General features: G+C 40.3%; 2 protein-coding genes across 2 annotated transcripts; both read left to right on the forward strand.

The window, feature by feature from the left end:
- Positions 1-1196: 1196 nt before the first annotated feature.
- LOC146368795 (tripartite motif-containing protein 16-like) lies at positions 1197-2818 on the forward strand. Its single transcript, XM_084912569.1, has one exon. It carries the CDS (start codon positions 1197-1199, stop codon positions 2394-2396), a length of 1200 nt encoding a protein of 399 aa, XP_084768695.1. The 3' UTR covers positions 2397-2818.
- A 6127-nt stretch (positions 2819-8945) lies between these two features.
- LOC146368796 (STARD3 N-terminal-like protein) lies at positions 8946-16527 on the forward strand. Its single transcript, XM_084913593.1, has 8 exons — positions 8946-9102; positions 12581-12675; positions 12813-12890; positions 13226-13279; positions 13823-13940; positions 14510-14605; positions 15490-15557; positions 15638-16527. The coding sequence occupies exons 1-7, from the start codon at positions 8946-8948 to the stop codon at positions 15552-15554; spliced, it is 663 nt and encodes a 220-aa protein (XP_084769719.1). The 3' UTR covers positions 15555-15557; positions 15638-16527.
- Positions 16528-16897: the final 370 nt, after the last annotated feature.

Below are 16897 nucleotides of genomic sequence, written 5' to 3' on the forward strand. Positions count from 1 at the left end.
GTCGTCATATGAAGATCGTTTCCTAAAGAGGACTGAACAGTCATTCAGCCTCTGGCTCCATCCATGAATCTGATGTTTGCTGTATAATCTGTGCTGTTAATAGTGTAATGGAACATATAATTTGTACATATAATTTCATATGTAATTATGATGATCTTTAGAGAGACTTACAGGGCTCTCAGCGAAGGCGGTCGCACTTTTCTCCTCTCCTCTCCTTATCTTCCCTACTTAGCTTCTTATGTCCTTGTCTTGTCTTGTGTTTTTACTTACTTCTCCCTGGAAGACTCTCTCACAGTCTGTTCTCTAAAACCTAAAAGAGGAATTATGGATTTGATCAACTGGTCTCTGAATGCAATTGACACCCCTTCTCAACGAGAAGTCTGGGCTCGGCTGAGCCTGACTGCTGAAGATATCTACCTATTCGGAACCATAATAACAGGGTTCTTGCTGATCGGAGCTGGCTTGGCCCTGGCTTATCGAAGAATTAAGGAAGCGGAACCGGCTGTTCAAACCCCCACAAGGCTGCCCGCTGGGATTGAAATGATGGGACGAGGCGTGAGTTTCTCAAAATGGGCTCATTGAGTGCAGCACGGAGAAGATCTTGGAGAACGCACGGCTGCCGTGAATACTCAGAACAAGACCTCTGAGTGGAAAACTGGATTACATCTGGAGGGGCTAGCTCGACTAACACCTTTGAGCGCAAATTGATCACATCTTGGGGAAGTGCACTGCAGTCATGAGTTCTCAGAACCTGCTCTTTGAGCAAAAAGAATGACAACATCACGAAACGTAAGTTTGGATAACATCATGGAGAAGCTCGCGGCTCTCCAACGGGAGATTGAGAGACCAGTGTTGGACTGTTAGAACAGCTTTGAAATTCATATGAGGTGTTCGCACTAAAGTAAAAACCATCATCACTTCATGCGGAGACCCCTTCGGCGCCAGCTGCGGTCTCAAGGCTGGAGCTGAACAAAACACCCTGATAACGACTGTTTAGACTGTTCCCCCCATTCCATGCAAGGCCACCTGGGTTGGCTGGAAGACTGTTTACTTAGCCTAGCAGGGCGAAGGACACTGTCTCAGCTGAACTCTGGACACACACACACACACACACACACACACACACACACATACACACACACACACACACACACACACACACACACACACACACACACACACACACATACACTGATATGCACACACTGACACGTACTGATCAGCAGAGTATCTGTTATCTCTGCTCTGTGGATGAACATAAAGGCCACGACACAGTCTCAGCTGCAGCAGAAAGGACTGAGAGGCAGAGAGAGCTGGAGGTGAGTCGACAAAACATCCAGCAGAGAATCCAGGACAGAGAGAAAGATGTGAAGCTGCTTCAACAGGAGGTGGAGGCCATCAATCAGTCTGCTGATCAAACAGTGGAGCACAGTGAGAAGATCTTCACTGAGCTGATCCATCTCATCCAGAAAAGAAGCTCTGATGTGAAGCAGCAGATCAGATCCCAGCAGGAAACTGAAGTGAGTCGAGTCAAAGAGCTTCAGGAGAAGCTGGAGCAGGAGATCACTGAGCTGAAGAGGAAAGATGCTGAGCTGAAGCAGCTCTCACACACAGAGGATCACATCCAGTTTCTACACAACTACCCCTCACTGTCAGCACTCAGTGAGTCTACAGACTCATCCAGCATCAATATCCGTCCTCTGAGCTACTTTGAGGATGTGACAGCAGCTGTGTCAGAGGTCAGAGATAAACTACAGGACATTCTGAGAGAGGAATGGACAAACATCTCACTGACAGTCACTGAAGTGGATGTTTTACTGTCAGATCCACCAGCAGAGCCAAAGACCAGAGCTGGATTCTTAAAATATTCATGTGAAATCACACTGGATCCAAACACAGCAAACAAACTGCTGTTATTATCAGAGGGGAACAGAAAAGTAACATTAATGAATCAACAACAGTCTTATTCTGATCATCCAGACAGATTCACTGGATCGTGGTCAGTCCAGAGTAGAGAGAGTCTGACTGGACGTTGTTACTGGGAGGTGGAGTGGAGAGGGGGAGGAGTTTATGTAGCAGTCGCATACAAGAATATCAGCAGAAAAGGAGGGGGTAAAGAATGTTTATTTGGACGTAATGACAAATCTTGGTCATTAGATTGTATCAACAACAGTTATACATTTTGGTACAACAACATCCAAACTCCTGTCTCAGGTCCTCGTTCCTCCAGAGTAGGAGTGTACCTGGATCACAGAGCAGGTATTTTGTCCTTCTACAGCGTCTCTGAAACCATGACTCTCCTCCACAGAGTCCAGACCACATTCACTCAGCCGCTCTATGCTGGACTTTGGCTTTATGATTATGGAGCCACTGCTGAGTTGATTAAAGTGAAATAGACTGAAGTCTTTCATATTGTGGGTTTAAATCTGTATTTTAGTTTCATTTTATTTTCTCTCCATCATTTCTGCACAGAGATCAGCTGTCAGTCAAACATTATGGGTGGTACCTCCACATCGTCTAGTTGTTCTCTTGATGTTTCTGAGTTTTTAAAGGAGATCTTTCCTGTGACTGTTTATGGAGGCTATCACTGCTCATCATCATTTTGATTTACTAAAATATTTCTCCACATGAAAATGTAAACTTCTCTATCCTCTAAATGTTTTTGGAATATTTGTATTGAAAAATGTCGACATTTCTCTTCATGAGTATGGCAGACCATGTGTGTGTGTTTGTGTTTGTTTTTGTCAAAATCATCAAACAAATGAGGAAAAACTGTGATTTTAATGAATGAATTCATATATTGTGTTGATGTTTTATTGTGTGAATAAACTGGAAGGTTTGACTATAAATCAAACTTTGAACAAAGTCTTTTCTTCTGTCTTCATTCCAGGATCTCACTCAAATCTGATGCAGAAAATATGAAACTAATCTGAGAGAATAACTGAAGCAGTTTTCCTCCTGAAGCATCACAAAGTTCAGAGTTCATGTTTAGAGCAGAAGATTCAGCAGTCGCTCTGTGACCTTTCAACTTTCTTCACTAAAACAGCTTCATTACAGAGAAACAAGTCACATTTTCTTGATGTTCTTAAGTCCTTTAAAATGTTTTTAATGGTCCTTGAATGCAGCATCAGTGTCGCAGGTTTAAAAGGTCACTTTATGTTGTGTTCAAAGATTTCCTTCAGATATGGTCTTTAATCAGTAAAGCCAGTGATACAGCAGTGTCATTAGCTGTGTTATTGGCACCAGGCTGTGTTTATGTATGTATTTAATTCTGTCTGAGGATGTCTTCAGCATGAAATGATCATTTGCTCAGCTGCTGTGTCTCAAACGACTCCTACAGTCTTTGCTTATGTGACCAACTTTTAAACAACCAAAACAAATTCCCCTTTCCTTGATAAAAGTCAACTTATCTCGATGCATTTTAGCTTTAAACTGCTTACAATTCTCTAGTAAATGACTGCTGTGTGAACAAAACAAACAACTATTCAGAACAGTGGAATTTGTTCTGCTTCCAGTTGATTGAGTTTTGACTCCTGGAACCGTACTGACATTAGTGGCAAAACTACTTCCCTTTTTTCTTTGCTTGGTGGAACTTGAAACTTTAAAGCTGCTTCCAGATTGTGAGTCTTGGATGTTGCCAAACACTGGATCTTATGCTACTTTCACCTGTTTTATTATGAAGGCAACCAGATCAGTGAACACTGCTCTGTGACCATTTTGTTCCTGCAGTTCATAGGCAACAACTCTCCATTTTTCCCTCAATTTGTATGGAAGTTTCATAACAATCATTCTCATATTTGAGGGCAAATCCAACTCCTTCATATAAACAACTTGCTGTGTTGGATTCGAACATCCTTGAAGAAAAAGAGAGAATGACTGTAGACCTTTCACATCCTCACTTTTAATAGGTGCCCAACTCACAATCCTCTCCATCTATGCAGAGGCAATTTTATTTCCGTTCCCAAAATGTTCTTCAAGAAGACATTTGGCTGTGGAATAGCCCTGCTCAGGAGGTAAATGCTGACAACTATGCACCAAGTCTTTAGGCTGCCCCCTAGTGAACTGCTCTAAAAAATGCAAACAGTCGCTCCAGTTATCAGTTTTAGCTTCCACTCCATTTTCAAAGGCATTCATAAATGATCTGTACTGTAAAGGGTCTCCATCAAACATAGGGATGTTTCTAGCTGGAAGGACAGAAGATAAGTTTTGTTTTACAAGCAAAGTAGTGATGTCATTTTGTTTTTGCATAATATTGACAATCTCCTTCGTGCAATTCTCAGTCAAAGTAGGAGACTGAGGCTGTGTTTGCTGCGTCACTTGAGCTGAATCATCAACTTTTACCATCACCTCATCCACCTGATGTTGTTTTTGACTTTGTCTAGGTATGATTACTTGTGATTCAGATGCAGAATTTGTACCAGAGTAATCTCTTTCTGCCGGAACAAATGTATCAGCACAAGGATTTAAATTAGGCGCTTCTTGTACGTGCCCTCTTTCAAAATAAGAGTTCATTCCATCAGAACGCTCAGAGCTACAAACTCAGTTTATTTTTAAGACACGAAGCTTTGCCTTAGTTGCTGCCAACTCTGTTTCCAAGGATAATTTCTCCTTTTCTTTTCTCAGTTTTTCCTCTTGCGCTTCAATAGAATGTTTTTCTTTAATGCAGCGAGTCGCTCCATGAGCGCTGCCTTGTCAGCCGCAGCTTTAATGCGTGCGGAAGATGTTGATGAAATTCGACTTTGCTGTGACAATGTTTTCCAAGGTGGCTTTACACTTGAGATATTAGAGACACTGTCTTCAGGATTTATTTCATCCAAACTTTCAACAGCTTGATCATTAAGAGCAGTATTGCTTTGTTCAGTATACGGCTCGCCTGCTTCCTGCAACCAAACCTTTACTTTGTCCATAAAAACAGAGAATGCTGTCACCTTAGACTGAAAATGTGCGCTTTGCCTTTTCACTTCATCTTCTGGCAGTGGCAAACTTAAAAAGGATTCTTGCAAAGCGTTTGCATCTTGATAGCATTTAATAAACTTCCCAAATTCCGAAGACACTTCCTTAACCTTCTCATGTGAGGTCATTAAAGCAGAAATTTTCCCCATGTACTTAGATGCTTGCTTACACATTGAACTCCGCTTTTCTTGGCATGTCTTTATATACAAATCCAAACCTTTTGGCGTAAATTTGATGCTTCTTTTCTCTGCTTGCATCTGAGTGTCATCCTCTTGTTTACTCTCTTGTTTACTCTTAATATCCGACATTTTTATTGTCCTCTTGGATTATTTCAAACATTATAAAGATGCACAGCACACTGAGAATCCATAGCATAAAGCGCAAACATGATTGCAGTGAACAAACATTTCCACAGAGGGCGTTGGCATGTTTCAATTAGTGATCCTATTATGCACAAATTTAGTACATCAAAACTCAGTTCATCAGTCTTTGTAATGAAATAATGTCTTTAAACTCCAATAGCTTCACCGTTTTCCTTTACGGCTTAAACAATATTGTCACTCACCAGCTTTGATGAACGAGTGACATGTTGATCCAGGCTTCAACATCAAATCCGTCTGGAGTACTTACAGACGATCCAGTAACTTTTATTCGAGTTCGACGGTGATCCTTGAAATCCATATATCCAACATATCCATTAATGAAGGATTATTCCTTTGTCCAGGGGCAGGTTTTTTACTTTTTGTAGTGGCAATTCCTTTTGTTTGACAAACCAAACATCCCACAGTTAAAGGTCCACAAGCCACTGCTGCACTGAGATAATATTTCGTACGCAGGCAAAAGAAGTCCACTGTCCAAACTTTAAAGTTGCGTTTTTATGGTTTATTTTATCCAGTTTGGCAAGCAATAACAAGATCCATTTTTAGTTACTTCCTGCTGCTTCTCCTGCTCTAGTAAAAAACCATAGGCTCACCCCAGTGCATGCTGGTCCTATACCAGTCTCTTTATTTATAGAAACAAAATGGCCCTACAGCTTTTACTGACTAATTTAACAAGGTAACATCAAACAAACAAAACATTGAAAGAAATATTAACCTACAAATAAACTTGTAAATAAACCCCAACATATAAGTAAACTAACAACAAACTTTAACTAATTTCAAAATAATAAAAAATAAGAACAAATAGCTCCAACAGAAGTTATTGCTGCAGACTGAAGGTTCTGTAAACTACTCAGTCATAGAATGATTACGATATTGAACTAAAACAAATGCCTGAATCCTAAATTATGGATATCCTATTGTGGTGATCTGAAATGTAACACTAAATGTGATTAAAACACTAAAACTCTGGACTCCGGGGCTGAACGACCGCGGGGATCACCAGCCCGAGGAAAACACAAAATACACATGACTCCGTGAGAAAGACAATTCATTCTTGAATGAAGACGTTGATCAGACACATTTAAAATGTAGCCAATTGTGTTTATTATTAAATTATTAAGGAAATAGAAAAGCGGGGGAATAGAAAAGGGGGGAGGGGTGGGGGGTAAAGAAGAGGGTAAAGGAAAGGGATAGAAAGGAGGAAAGAGATAGAGGAGAGAGAACCCCAACTATGCCCTCTGAGCAAGCACTGGGTGCGACAGTGGATAGGAACAACTCCCTTTAAAGGAAGAAACCTATGACAGAACCAGGCTCTAGAGGGGGCAGTCAACTGTCGGGACTGGTTGGGGGGTGAGGGTGAAAGAGAAAGGGGGGGTGGGGGGGAGATGGGACAGGTGTTAGGAGTTAAGGTGAAAATTACGATGCAACGGTGGAGGAGGAAGACGGGGTGACATCAGCAGAAGGAAAAGTAGAAAAAGTAGAAAAAGCAGGAGTGCTCTTTCTCCAGAAGAAGCGGAAGCGTTTTTTCTTCTTTTCCATCATCTTTTCCACGAGCACTTTTTTCTCTAGGATGAGGGTTCGTAACTCATCAATTGTTTGTGTATTTTCCTTCTCGAGTTTCCTGCATGTTGTCTCCACTTCTTCTAATTTGGCTTGTTTTTCTTCGAGCCTTTCTTTCAGTTCTTTACATTTGGCCTCCTGCATAAGCTTTGCCTCGTGCATCTCTGTATAACTGTGTTGTAATTTGTTGTGTGCGTCTTGTAGCTGCTGACTTCTCTCGAGTTCTTGAAGTGTACACTGCAGGTCTTTGCTTGTTTTCTCTAGTTGCTGCTTTAACATCTGCACCTCAGTGTTTTTGCACTTCAAGTTGTTGGAAAGTTTCTCCAGTTCTGTGTTTTTAATTATTCTTTTTGAATCATAATCAGGTTACCACAAATTGTTTTTTAATTTAGTAGAACTTGAAATGTTTGTCAGTGGGTAAACAATTCATAATGCAAAGTCAGAAACATCAAGTTATTCTTAGTACTGCATACTTGCAATACATAAGTTGTCCTAACAGTCATGTAGGGCATCCGTAGTTCAGGGGGTCGGGAAGCTCATCTTGTAACTGGATGTAATATTAGCAGACAGAGGGTTTGATGTTGCAGAATCTTTGGAGTTGTACCATGCTGAATTGAAGAGCCCAACTTTCACCAAAGGAAAGAACTAACTGGCCCCTAGATTGCCCAATCAAATCTCTTAATGCCACCAGCCCTCCCCTACCTTCACTGTGTGCTCAGCTTGTAGAAAAGAGTTGAGTGTGGAAGAAATGGCAAAAATGTGGAGCTGAAAAGCTAAGAGAGAAAAAGAAATTATATATAAACCAACGTGTCAAATTAATGGACATGTTAGTTATTGGAGTTCTGGCTGCATTTTATATATCTATATTGTGTCCTTTTTATAATAAATAATAAAAAACATTATTTATCCTCACTGTATGAACATTGTTGGAGTCCTTGAAGTCTCGTCATGTTGAAGTTACTCATGTGATGTGATGTTGTTATAATGATCCAGCTGGTGTGCAGCCATCATATTAGAGTTCTCTTTCTTCTTCTGATTTTATACAATTTTTCTGTGATGGTGTCACATTTACAGTGGTCGCAACAATTGCACCTACAGGACCCTGAAAAACTGGTGCACAGACTTCAGAGTCTAATAAGTGTCACCACTGTAACCACTGCATAATGCAAACCATGACACGAGTTTAGTCTTGGTGTGAAACTCATTTTGGTTCATAGACACCAATCTGACCTTAAGTGGAACAGACCCATAAAACTAATGCGTAATAAATCTGTTAATAAATAAATCCAAATTCTCCCATCATCATTCTTTGGTAGGAAGTCATAAATAGGAGTTAAATTCAGACTCGCACAGGCTCACCTCTGCACGACTGGCTTCTCCTGTAACCCTGCATGTTTCTAAGGTTTGTTTTCTTTCTTTTTTTGTTGTTGTTCTTGTCCTTTTTGTCCTCGGGTGAGGTTTGAAGTGTCTGTGTGGTGCAGCTGGTCTGGTCTGTCCAGGCTGCACCACACAGACACTTCCAATCACCACACATCAAAGTACAAAGCGTATGACGTCATCACATTCTGTGTTAGGAAGTCATATTTAGGAGTTAAATTCATTGTTCATCATACTCAAGAAATCTTTCTGTTATCTTGATTAACTTATCCCAACATTGTCAATCAGACTAAGTGATCACATGACGCTAGTTATCAACTCTATAAGGTAACCCAGGGTTTCCCATTTTAGCTACTAGCCTGTTTACATGAAAGGGGTGGCGTTGGGGGCATCTGACCAATCACATACAGAGCAGCAGAACAGCTGACTTTACAAAGAAAGATAAAACTATAAACATGAGCATCCAATCATGATCCAGGTGACAGTGAACCGCCATCGAGCTCATCCACTGATCAAAGCCTCTCCATTTCAGCTCAAAAGAACACAGAGCTCAGGCTGTACCCAAGACTCGGGTACAGAGGCTCTCTTTTTTTTTTTTTGCCCCCACCACCAAATAACAGGAATGCATATAAGAGCAGCGGTAGCTACTCACAGATCCCTGTCAGAACAGGCATGGGGTCTGTCAACTCCCCGGCCGTTTCTGTGAGATTGGAGGCGTACGACATCGGAGAGAAGAAATGCATCTCGGATGTGAGGAGGACTTTCTGCCTCTTTGTCACCTTTGACCTCTTGTTCATCACCATGCTCTGGATCACAGAACTCAATGTAAGTCTGTGTTTGTAGTGGCTGTGACAGCAGTTTTGTTTTTTTATTAGATATCTGTAGTAATAAAGTTTTTACAGCAATGTAAAACCACACGAGATTAAGATGTATCACCAGACAGTGAGCCTTTTTGACTGAGTCAGCCTACTCGGGAGAAATTTATTGGATGCATCTGCTGTCTTCTATGTATTTTGCTCAAGAAAAAACTAAAACTGAAGATGATTTTATTATTTCCCAGAGATTAAAGGGTTATTTAAAAGTAAAGTTAAACAAAGTCAGGAAAGATAAAACGCTAGTATTGAAGTTTTTAAAAAAAACTCCAAAGTAGGTGAAGCCGTTAAAAGGCCAGGCTCAGAGCCTTTGGTTTTGCTTTTTTGTGGAAAAACATTTATTGTTCTTTTAGAGCATTTAGAGTTGTTTCTTTCAGCTTGTGGTGGACTTTCGGATTGACAGCATCATTCCTATCTGCTTTTACTTTTGTGCCTGATCGGTACGATTAACAGCAGTCAGCTTGACGCACAAGTTCAATTTCAAGTTGGCTTTTATTGTCACTTCAACCATATACATTTAGTTCACAGTGAAACGAAACAACGTTCCTCCAGGACCAGCCAATCGGCCACAATGCTGGTGGCTTTGCGAATACAGCGTGTAGTGTAGATGTCCTCAATAGAGGGGAGAGAGACCCCGATGATCTTCTCTGCTGTTCCCACTATCCGCTGTAGGGTCTTGCGGTCCGATATGGCACAGATGAACTGAATAACAAAAATAAACACACCGTAGATTTCTGATGCACTGAATCACTTTGGAGGAAAAATGAGTTTCCTCTGCTGACTGACAGTTATTGTTTGTTGAGCTCAGTTGTATGAAAGTTCAGAGGAACTCATGAGTAGCCACCGATTTGTACACAACTGATAGCAAAGTGTGGAATATGGCATTACATGTGAACAAAGGTTTAAAGCTGGTGAAGAATGCACGTTCCTTATCTGTACAGACTTTTTCTTAACTAAACTATCAAGTGGTTTAGTTGGTATCGTGGTTTACAGTGGTTCGCCTACCAGGTGAAAGATCCCAGAAGGAGACGCTTATCCCATTGGGTTTGGTTCAGGAAAGGCATCTACCTGCTGTGGTGACTTCTTGTGACAAGGGAGAAGTAATACCATTACTTCTTCCTGTTCACAATTTTTATCTTTGTAACAACAAATCATTGAGTAATAAAACCAGCTGCCTTTTCAGTGAGTATCTCATCCAGTGGTGGTTGAGCTCCAAATCCACCGTCTTACACATCAGTTTGCGGCAGCTATCCTCATTCTGCTCTTGGTGAGCTTCATATAGAGGTACAGAAGCCAGTTCTTGACATGGTGCAGGTTCTGCAGATGGACTCTGTTGAGGGCTTCAGTCCAGTTAGGTGGAGTCAGACAGCTGGATGAGAGACTCTCTGGAGAAGCAACTACAGAACTCCCAGAATAGCATCATAACCAGAGAGCCGGCTGGTAGTGATGACAGAATAAAGGTAGAGCAGATAGACACTGAACTTTCAAAATAAGAGCCACAGGATTGTCCATAAGTAAATCAGTCGCAGATGGCAACGTCCTTTAAGATGGATTAAAAAGGTATACCCGTTGATATACCTGATTAGATCTGTGCGCTGTCATACAACGCAGCGGCCAGATTGCACCAGACTGTCCTCCTCCACAGTTATTTAAATGGATTATAAAAAATATGCAATAAGATTAATGCTACAGGTTATTTTAACCAAACCAAACTATTTGTGCTTTCTCAGCACTGCCCCACCACTAACATCTGGATGAGTGTTAGAAAGCTAACTAACTTTATCAAATTACATCCAGGCTTTGTTTTAAAAGGAAAGAATTTCTTGTCTTTAACAAACGGCAGTGTTGTTAACCCATCCAGATAAAAACAAAAACATACATCTGTTTGTTTCTATTCTTTTATCATGGTGGCAGTTTAGGAGGAGCTCTTGCAGGAACTTTTCTGGTTTTTAGTTACTGAAATGCTGCAGTATGTGCAGGGTGCCGATCTTTGTTTTTTCTGCTTTGAACCGTGATCTCAGGGTCTGCTGATTTAAACTAATGGAGAATTTACAGGCTCGTGCTGCAGTATTGAAGTGTCCAGCATGTTGGAACAGTGTTTGTGTCCTCCAGGACTCTGAACTGTTTACAGTATTTGACTGAAAGTTTTAATTTATTCTGAACATGTTTATCTTCTTAGATGACAGCAATCATTAATTAAGCCGAGTGGACTCTGTCTCTCTCCTTTTTGAAGATGTTACTCAGCGTTGTTGCTTTTTCTGTAAATGTCACATCTGAAAAAAGCCGGAAGGAACATTTAGTAAAAAATGTTACTAAAATGCCATCACGATAAGAGATGGATAAAGTCAGCAGAATTATCAAACGTATTCCTGTAAGGGTGCATTTAGATACCACAAACAAACAGAGTTTATGAACTACAGAAAAAAAAAGTTTTTTAATCTTGTGCACACATTAATACGGTTCCTGCTCAGTTTGCCTGTTTACATGTTTTACTATTTTATCTTATTTGACCTGTTAAAAACAGGTCTGTTAACCATTAATCGGGAGGAAGCAGTTACATTATTGTCAGTCGTCCTCATCGTTTCAAATTGTACGCTATCGTTTGTTTCGTGGTTTCCAAAATAAGCTGTTTACGGCAACGTTTTTCCATCGGGGCGCAGAGAATACCAGCATGGCCAGTGAATATGAGGCAGAACCAGGTAGCTCCAAACAGAAGGACTAGTCGAAACAAAACGAGGACCTTATTCCTAATGAGGGCCGGCCCCTGTAGCATGGACATGATTTGGTTATGAAAAGTCTGACACGGACCAGAAAACTCTACTATGCAAATTATGCCGCAAACCGGTTCCCACCACAGACTCAAACACGACAAACCTCTTCTACCACCTACGCAAGAATCACGTGAAAGGTTGTTGACAGAGTTTACAGATGAGAAGCAAAAAAGAGCCGTCAGGTGCTCAAAATAAACCTTAGACTCAAACGTTAGAACAGGCTTTTCCTCGCAGCACGCCGTGTAATAAATACAAAGAACATGGTGGCCGTTACATATAGTTTCATGCACCGGTCAAAACACTCGGCTCCAGGTACACGACACCCAGCTGAAAACACTTCACACAAGTCGGGTTGCCCAAGATTCATAGAGTTTACATAAAAAGCCCTTTTTTGTCATATACATCGTTATCAGGATGAGAAATGTCTTACATGAGGATATGAGATTTTGGTCATCGCACAGCCCTAACCCCAAATGTTTATTTGAATCCTACAACTTCTCATGTTTTTTGTGTTGTATTAAAACTTATGATTATTATTTTAGATGGAATAAACTTACAAAAAATATTCCTCTAGTAACAAAAAATATAACTGCCTCACTCAGGTCATTTTAGCCTCAGTTGTGTCAGGGTTAACTTTAACATTCAGAGTATTTGTCATGATGAGCTGTTTGTGTTTGTCAGGTTAACGGCGGCATTCAGAATCGGCTGGAACAAGAAGTCCTGCACTACGACTACCACGCCTCCTTCTTCGACATCTTTGTAAGGTTCTTTCTTTTGCTTTAAATGATCAACTTTATATCATTTATTTTATGTGGGGGTTTTTTTCACTATTTTTTTCCTTCCTTTTTGTTTCTCTCCTCCTTCTGTGCCACCTTCACCTTCCTCCCCTCCCTCAGCTGCTGGCAGTTTTCAGGTTTGCCGTCCTCATCCTGGCCTACGCTGTCTGCAAGCTTCGTCACTGGTGGGCCATCGCGGTAGGTTTTAAGGCTGTACGCCACAACAGTGTTTCTGTAATTGCGCCAGCAGAGGGCGCTGCCCAGCAAGAGCTCACATTGTTGGGTGCACAGTGAAGTGTCTGGCAGGAGGATGCACTAATTCTTGTTTCTGTGCATTAAATATGTCTTCAGGGGGCATCAGTGTTTGTTACAGGGTGATTCTGTGATTTTTCCATTTCACTTCATTATATTCAGTATATTTAGAGAGTTAAAGACCATTAACACGAGGATGTTTTCAGGTAAAAGGGGTTCTGTTTAAAATATTAGCAAAAATAACAGCATGAGCATTTCTGATGTTTTCTGTCTTTGTGCAGATCACCACTGCAGTCAGCTGTGCTTTCCTGATTGCTAAAGTTATTTTGTCAAAGGTAAGAAAAAGCTTTACAATTCCTAACTGTCTGCACTCCTGGGTGCACTCCTACACACACACACACACACACACACACACACACACACACACACACACACACACACACACACACCTTAACAGCACCTCAGAAAACAGGGTGGTACTTAAAGCTTTGATCTAAGAAACCTGACAACATCTAATATTTTCATTATTTGTAACAAAAATGTTGCACTGACTTTAGTTTTTTACTTCTAATAATATCTTTATTTATTTTAGTATTGGTGTCAATGTCCACACACAAAAACCTCTTAGAGGACAGTTTGTTGTTGGAGTTAATTTTCCTCTGCAGTCTTTGCTCCATATTCCCCGATGGCGATGCATACATGAGGATTTAAGGAAGTGAAGCAAACTATCTCCTTCCTGTACAGGAAAACCTGTAATTGCTGCTGCTTAACAATAATAAATATTTGTTTTTGCACCTTCTAAATTTTAAATGGTCAGATTTTGTATGCTTTGTGTAGAATTACGTATTCATATTGGGACGTGTGTGTTTCTTGTGTAGCTGCTGAGTCAGGGGGCCTTTGGGTACCTGCTGCCCATCATCTCCTTCGTTCTGGCCTGGATAGAAACGTGGCTGCTCGACTTCAAGGTCCTGCCTCAGGAGATCGAAGACGAAAACAGTGAGTCTCAATTGAGCTAATAATAAAAAAGGCACCTTCATTACTGTTGCAGTACTGCTGCTGTCGCTGCTGTGATCTCTGTCAACAGATCGTTTACCTTACAGGTTCCTTTTAAAACCTTCCTTTAAGTTAGCAAAAGAATGTGAAAAAACAAGTACTATGACTCAAGAGCCTCTGAGTGGAGAATGAAAAAGAAACAAGAAAACGATAAAGAACAGCAGCAGACGCTCTGGTGAAACACTGCCACCTGTTGGTGAACATTCAAAGCTACATACTGAGTAATTTTATTCAGTTGTTTTATTTCAAATAAAAGATCATGGGATAAGAAGTTAATATTATAATTATTTATTATAATGTTAGAGTAAAAAGCGTAATGCATCAGCTTCCTGTTGCTATTTCACAGGTAGTTTACCTGTAATTATTAATAATTATATGCCATGAACAACATCTGCAAATGTGTTTACTCACCTGATAAATGAAAGTTATTTCACCACTGTTATGTTATTTTAACCTCATTGATGTCCTGCTGATGCAGTTATTCCTGCTTCCTTCATCCTTCTGTGTTTCAGAACATCGGTCCATCATAGATACAAGTAGGGCTCCTCTCCTGGGTCCAGGTCCTTTATCTGATGGGCAGTTCTACTCTCCGCCAGAGTCTTTGGCAGGTCTGTTTCCTCCCACTGACATCAGACAAACCCAAACACACCCGACACACTCGCTTCAGCTGTCGCTCCTTCAGACTGCTCAGTCTGATGATTCTGACTCTTCATTCCCATTTAAATGAGCGTACAGACACAAAATATGAAGATATACAGTTCATTTTATTGTCATTATTATTATTATTATTATTATTATTAGAGTTTTTAGATTTCCAGCTTTGCACTTCACACCCAGAAATGAGTGGCGTAGCTCCTTCAGTATTTGTTTCACTGCACAGTGAAAGGAGCTTTTTCATCTGCAGACATCTTATTGCTTAGAAAACAATTCAATTACTCAGCTGCCTCTGCAGTGAGCCTTCCATACAATGGGTGGGCCCATCCTTTGCAGACACAGACACTCTCCAGAGCAGAAGCAGAGCTGCAGTCGATAACACAAAATACAAAAATAATTCCCGTTTCTGTAAAATGTGAAGAATTAAAAGTGAAGGTTTATTCTCACACCAGACTCCTGCAGCTGCTTTGAACCTGCAGCCTCCTGCAGACGGATTAAGACAAGCGCGCCTCAGTTGTTTCACACAGGTCAATAAACAAGAAAATTTAAAAATGATGAAACCTGACAAGACAGGAATTGTCAGGCTGGTTATCAGTGGCTGAATTTTCAAAATAAGAGCGAAGGGCATCATCTGCTATTAAGCAGTTGTAGATGCCATTAATGTCTTTAAGGATAATACATTTAGTTGGCATGAATACCTGAGCCGTCCGGGTTCAGAGGGGTCGTCTTCTAATCTGAAGGTTGGCAGTTAAAATCCTGGCTCCACCGTTCTTTTATCATCCTAAATTTTCTGTGGTGTTTCTATAAAAACGCTGACCGATTTCCCTTTCGTGCTCAGACTCTGACGAGGAGCTGGATGATAAACACGAACCTGAAAAAGGGCTCATTACACAAGTGACTTAACAGGTAAGAATACGTAATGACAGACGTCAGTCAGGATTCGTATCCACAGTATTAGTCTGATGTGCTGTTTTATTTCTCCACAGGATCGCCGATCCTGAACATGGAGGGATTTTTGGGTCCTCCAGCGTTGTGCTACTGAGGGGAAAACTTCTGCCTTACACCTTCAGCCATTTTAGTTTGTATTTGTTCATATCCACAAATGCAGCTCACGTTCTGATATCAGCCTTCTGCACGTACACCGCGACCGGGAAAGTGCCACTTAAAAGTTTCAGTGTCATGAACTCTGGTTACTGTATGAGTTTTGTTTCTCCACCTTTAAGGAACTCGAGACCTTACAAGAGATTTATCAGAAATAAATCATTACATCCTTATCAGTATCCATCCATAATTCAAAACATTACATTCATTTTAAAACTTAAAAAAATATATATACACTTTCAATTAAAAAACAGAGTGTTAATGTCTTATTTCCAGCATAATGTTTACTTATAATTCTGTGATCATTTTCTTATGCTTCGGTTGTGTCACTGCAAAGGAAAATAAGCTCATGGATGCCACAGAAAGGATTGTTCAGCCAGTATTGAGCCTGCAGACCAGACTGTAGCAGAAAGAGAAAGTCAAACTCTTAGAGATGTTTATGATTACTTCAATGTCTTAAAAATGTGCATGAAAGAATATTAAGGTAACATATAGAGATGTGAACGATACTGTTTGTTTTGAAACGAGTGAAGGATTGTGTGTTAAAGAAAACGAGCCATAAACGTGCAGCATGTACACTCGGAGATTTGGGTTTAGTGCACTGAACAGAAGGGACGCTGCTCTCGAAAGCTGCTGTGACGGGCGGGGAAACGTTCTAATGGAAATGTACATATCTTCATGCATGCTTTGCAAGCTCAGTGGATGTTTATTCTTTTTTTTCTTTTTTAAAGAAAAGCCCGTCTGTATAACAGAATCATTAAAATGTTAAAGGTTATGTGGTTTTGTTTAATTGTTTATGTCAAACGTCGACCTTAAAGTGATCAACAGAATAAGAACTTAGACATAAATTATCCTTGTGAATAAATAAAATGTGAAAATATCAGTTTGTTTCAGGTAATGTCAGCTGTTTATTAAAAAAAATCTTCCTTTAAAAAAACTTTTTCATCTCTATTTTTCTTAAGCCAAATTACTAGTCTTAATTAAGGTGAACAGACTCTGAATGGGGGACTTTTATTTTAATTGTGTGTAATATATTAATTACATTTATTGAATTAAATAAAGATTAACCCTTATTTTTTAAAGAAGACATGCTACTGAATACATGGACTGTAGATAAAAGATGGAGGTGACCTTTTACTAGAGTT

This window comes from Perissodus microlepis, chromosome 18, assembly GCF_051167445.1.
Source record: "Perissodus microlepis isolate ML-2025 ecotype Zambia chromosome 18, ASM5116744v1, whole genome shotgun sequence".
Taxonomy (NCBI): Eukaryota; Metazoa; Chordata; class Actinopteri; order Cichliformes; family Cichlidae; genus Perissodus; species Perissodus microlepis.

Excerpts from the sequence above, each read along its gene's own strand:
- LOC146368796 (XM_084913593.1), top strand. The coding sequence starts at position 8,946 with ATGGGGTCTGTCAACTCCCCGGCCGTTTCTGTGAGATTGGAGGCGTAC. Across the intron at positions 12,891-13,225 it reads GTCACTGGTGGGCCATCGCG|ATCACCACTGCAGTCAGCTG; the intron begins GTAGGTTTTAAG and ends GTCTTTGTGCAG. Across the intron at positions 14,606-15,489 it reads TCCGCCAGAGTCTTTGGCAG|ACTCTGACGAGGAGCTGGAT; the intron begins GTCTGTTTCCTC and ends TTTCGTGCTCAG.
- LOC146368795 (XM_084912569.1), top strand. The coding sequence starts at position 1,197 with ATGCACACACTGACACGTACTGATCAGCAGAGTATCTGTTATCTCTGC.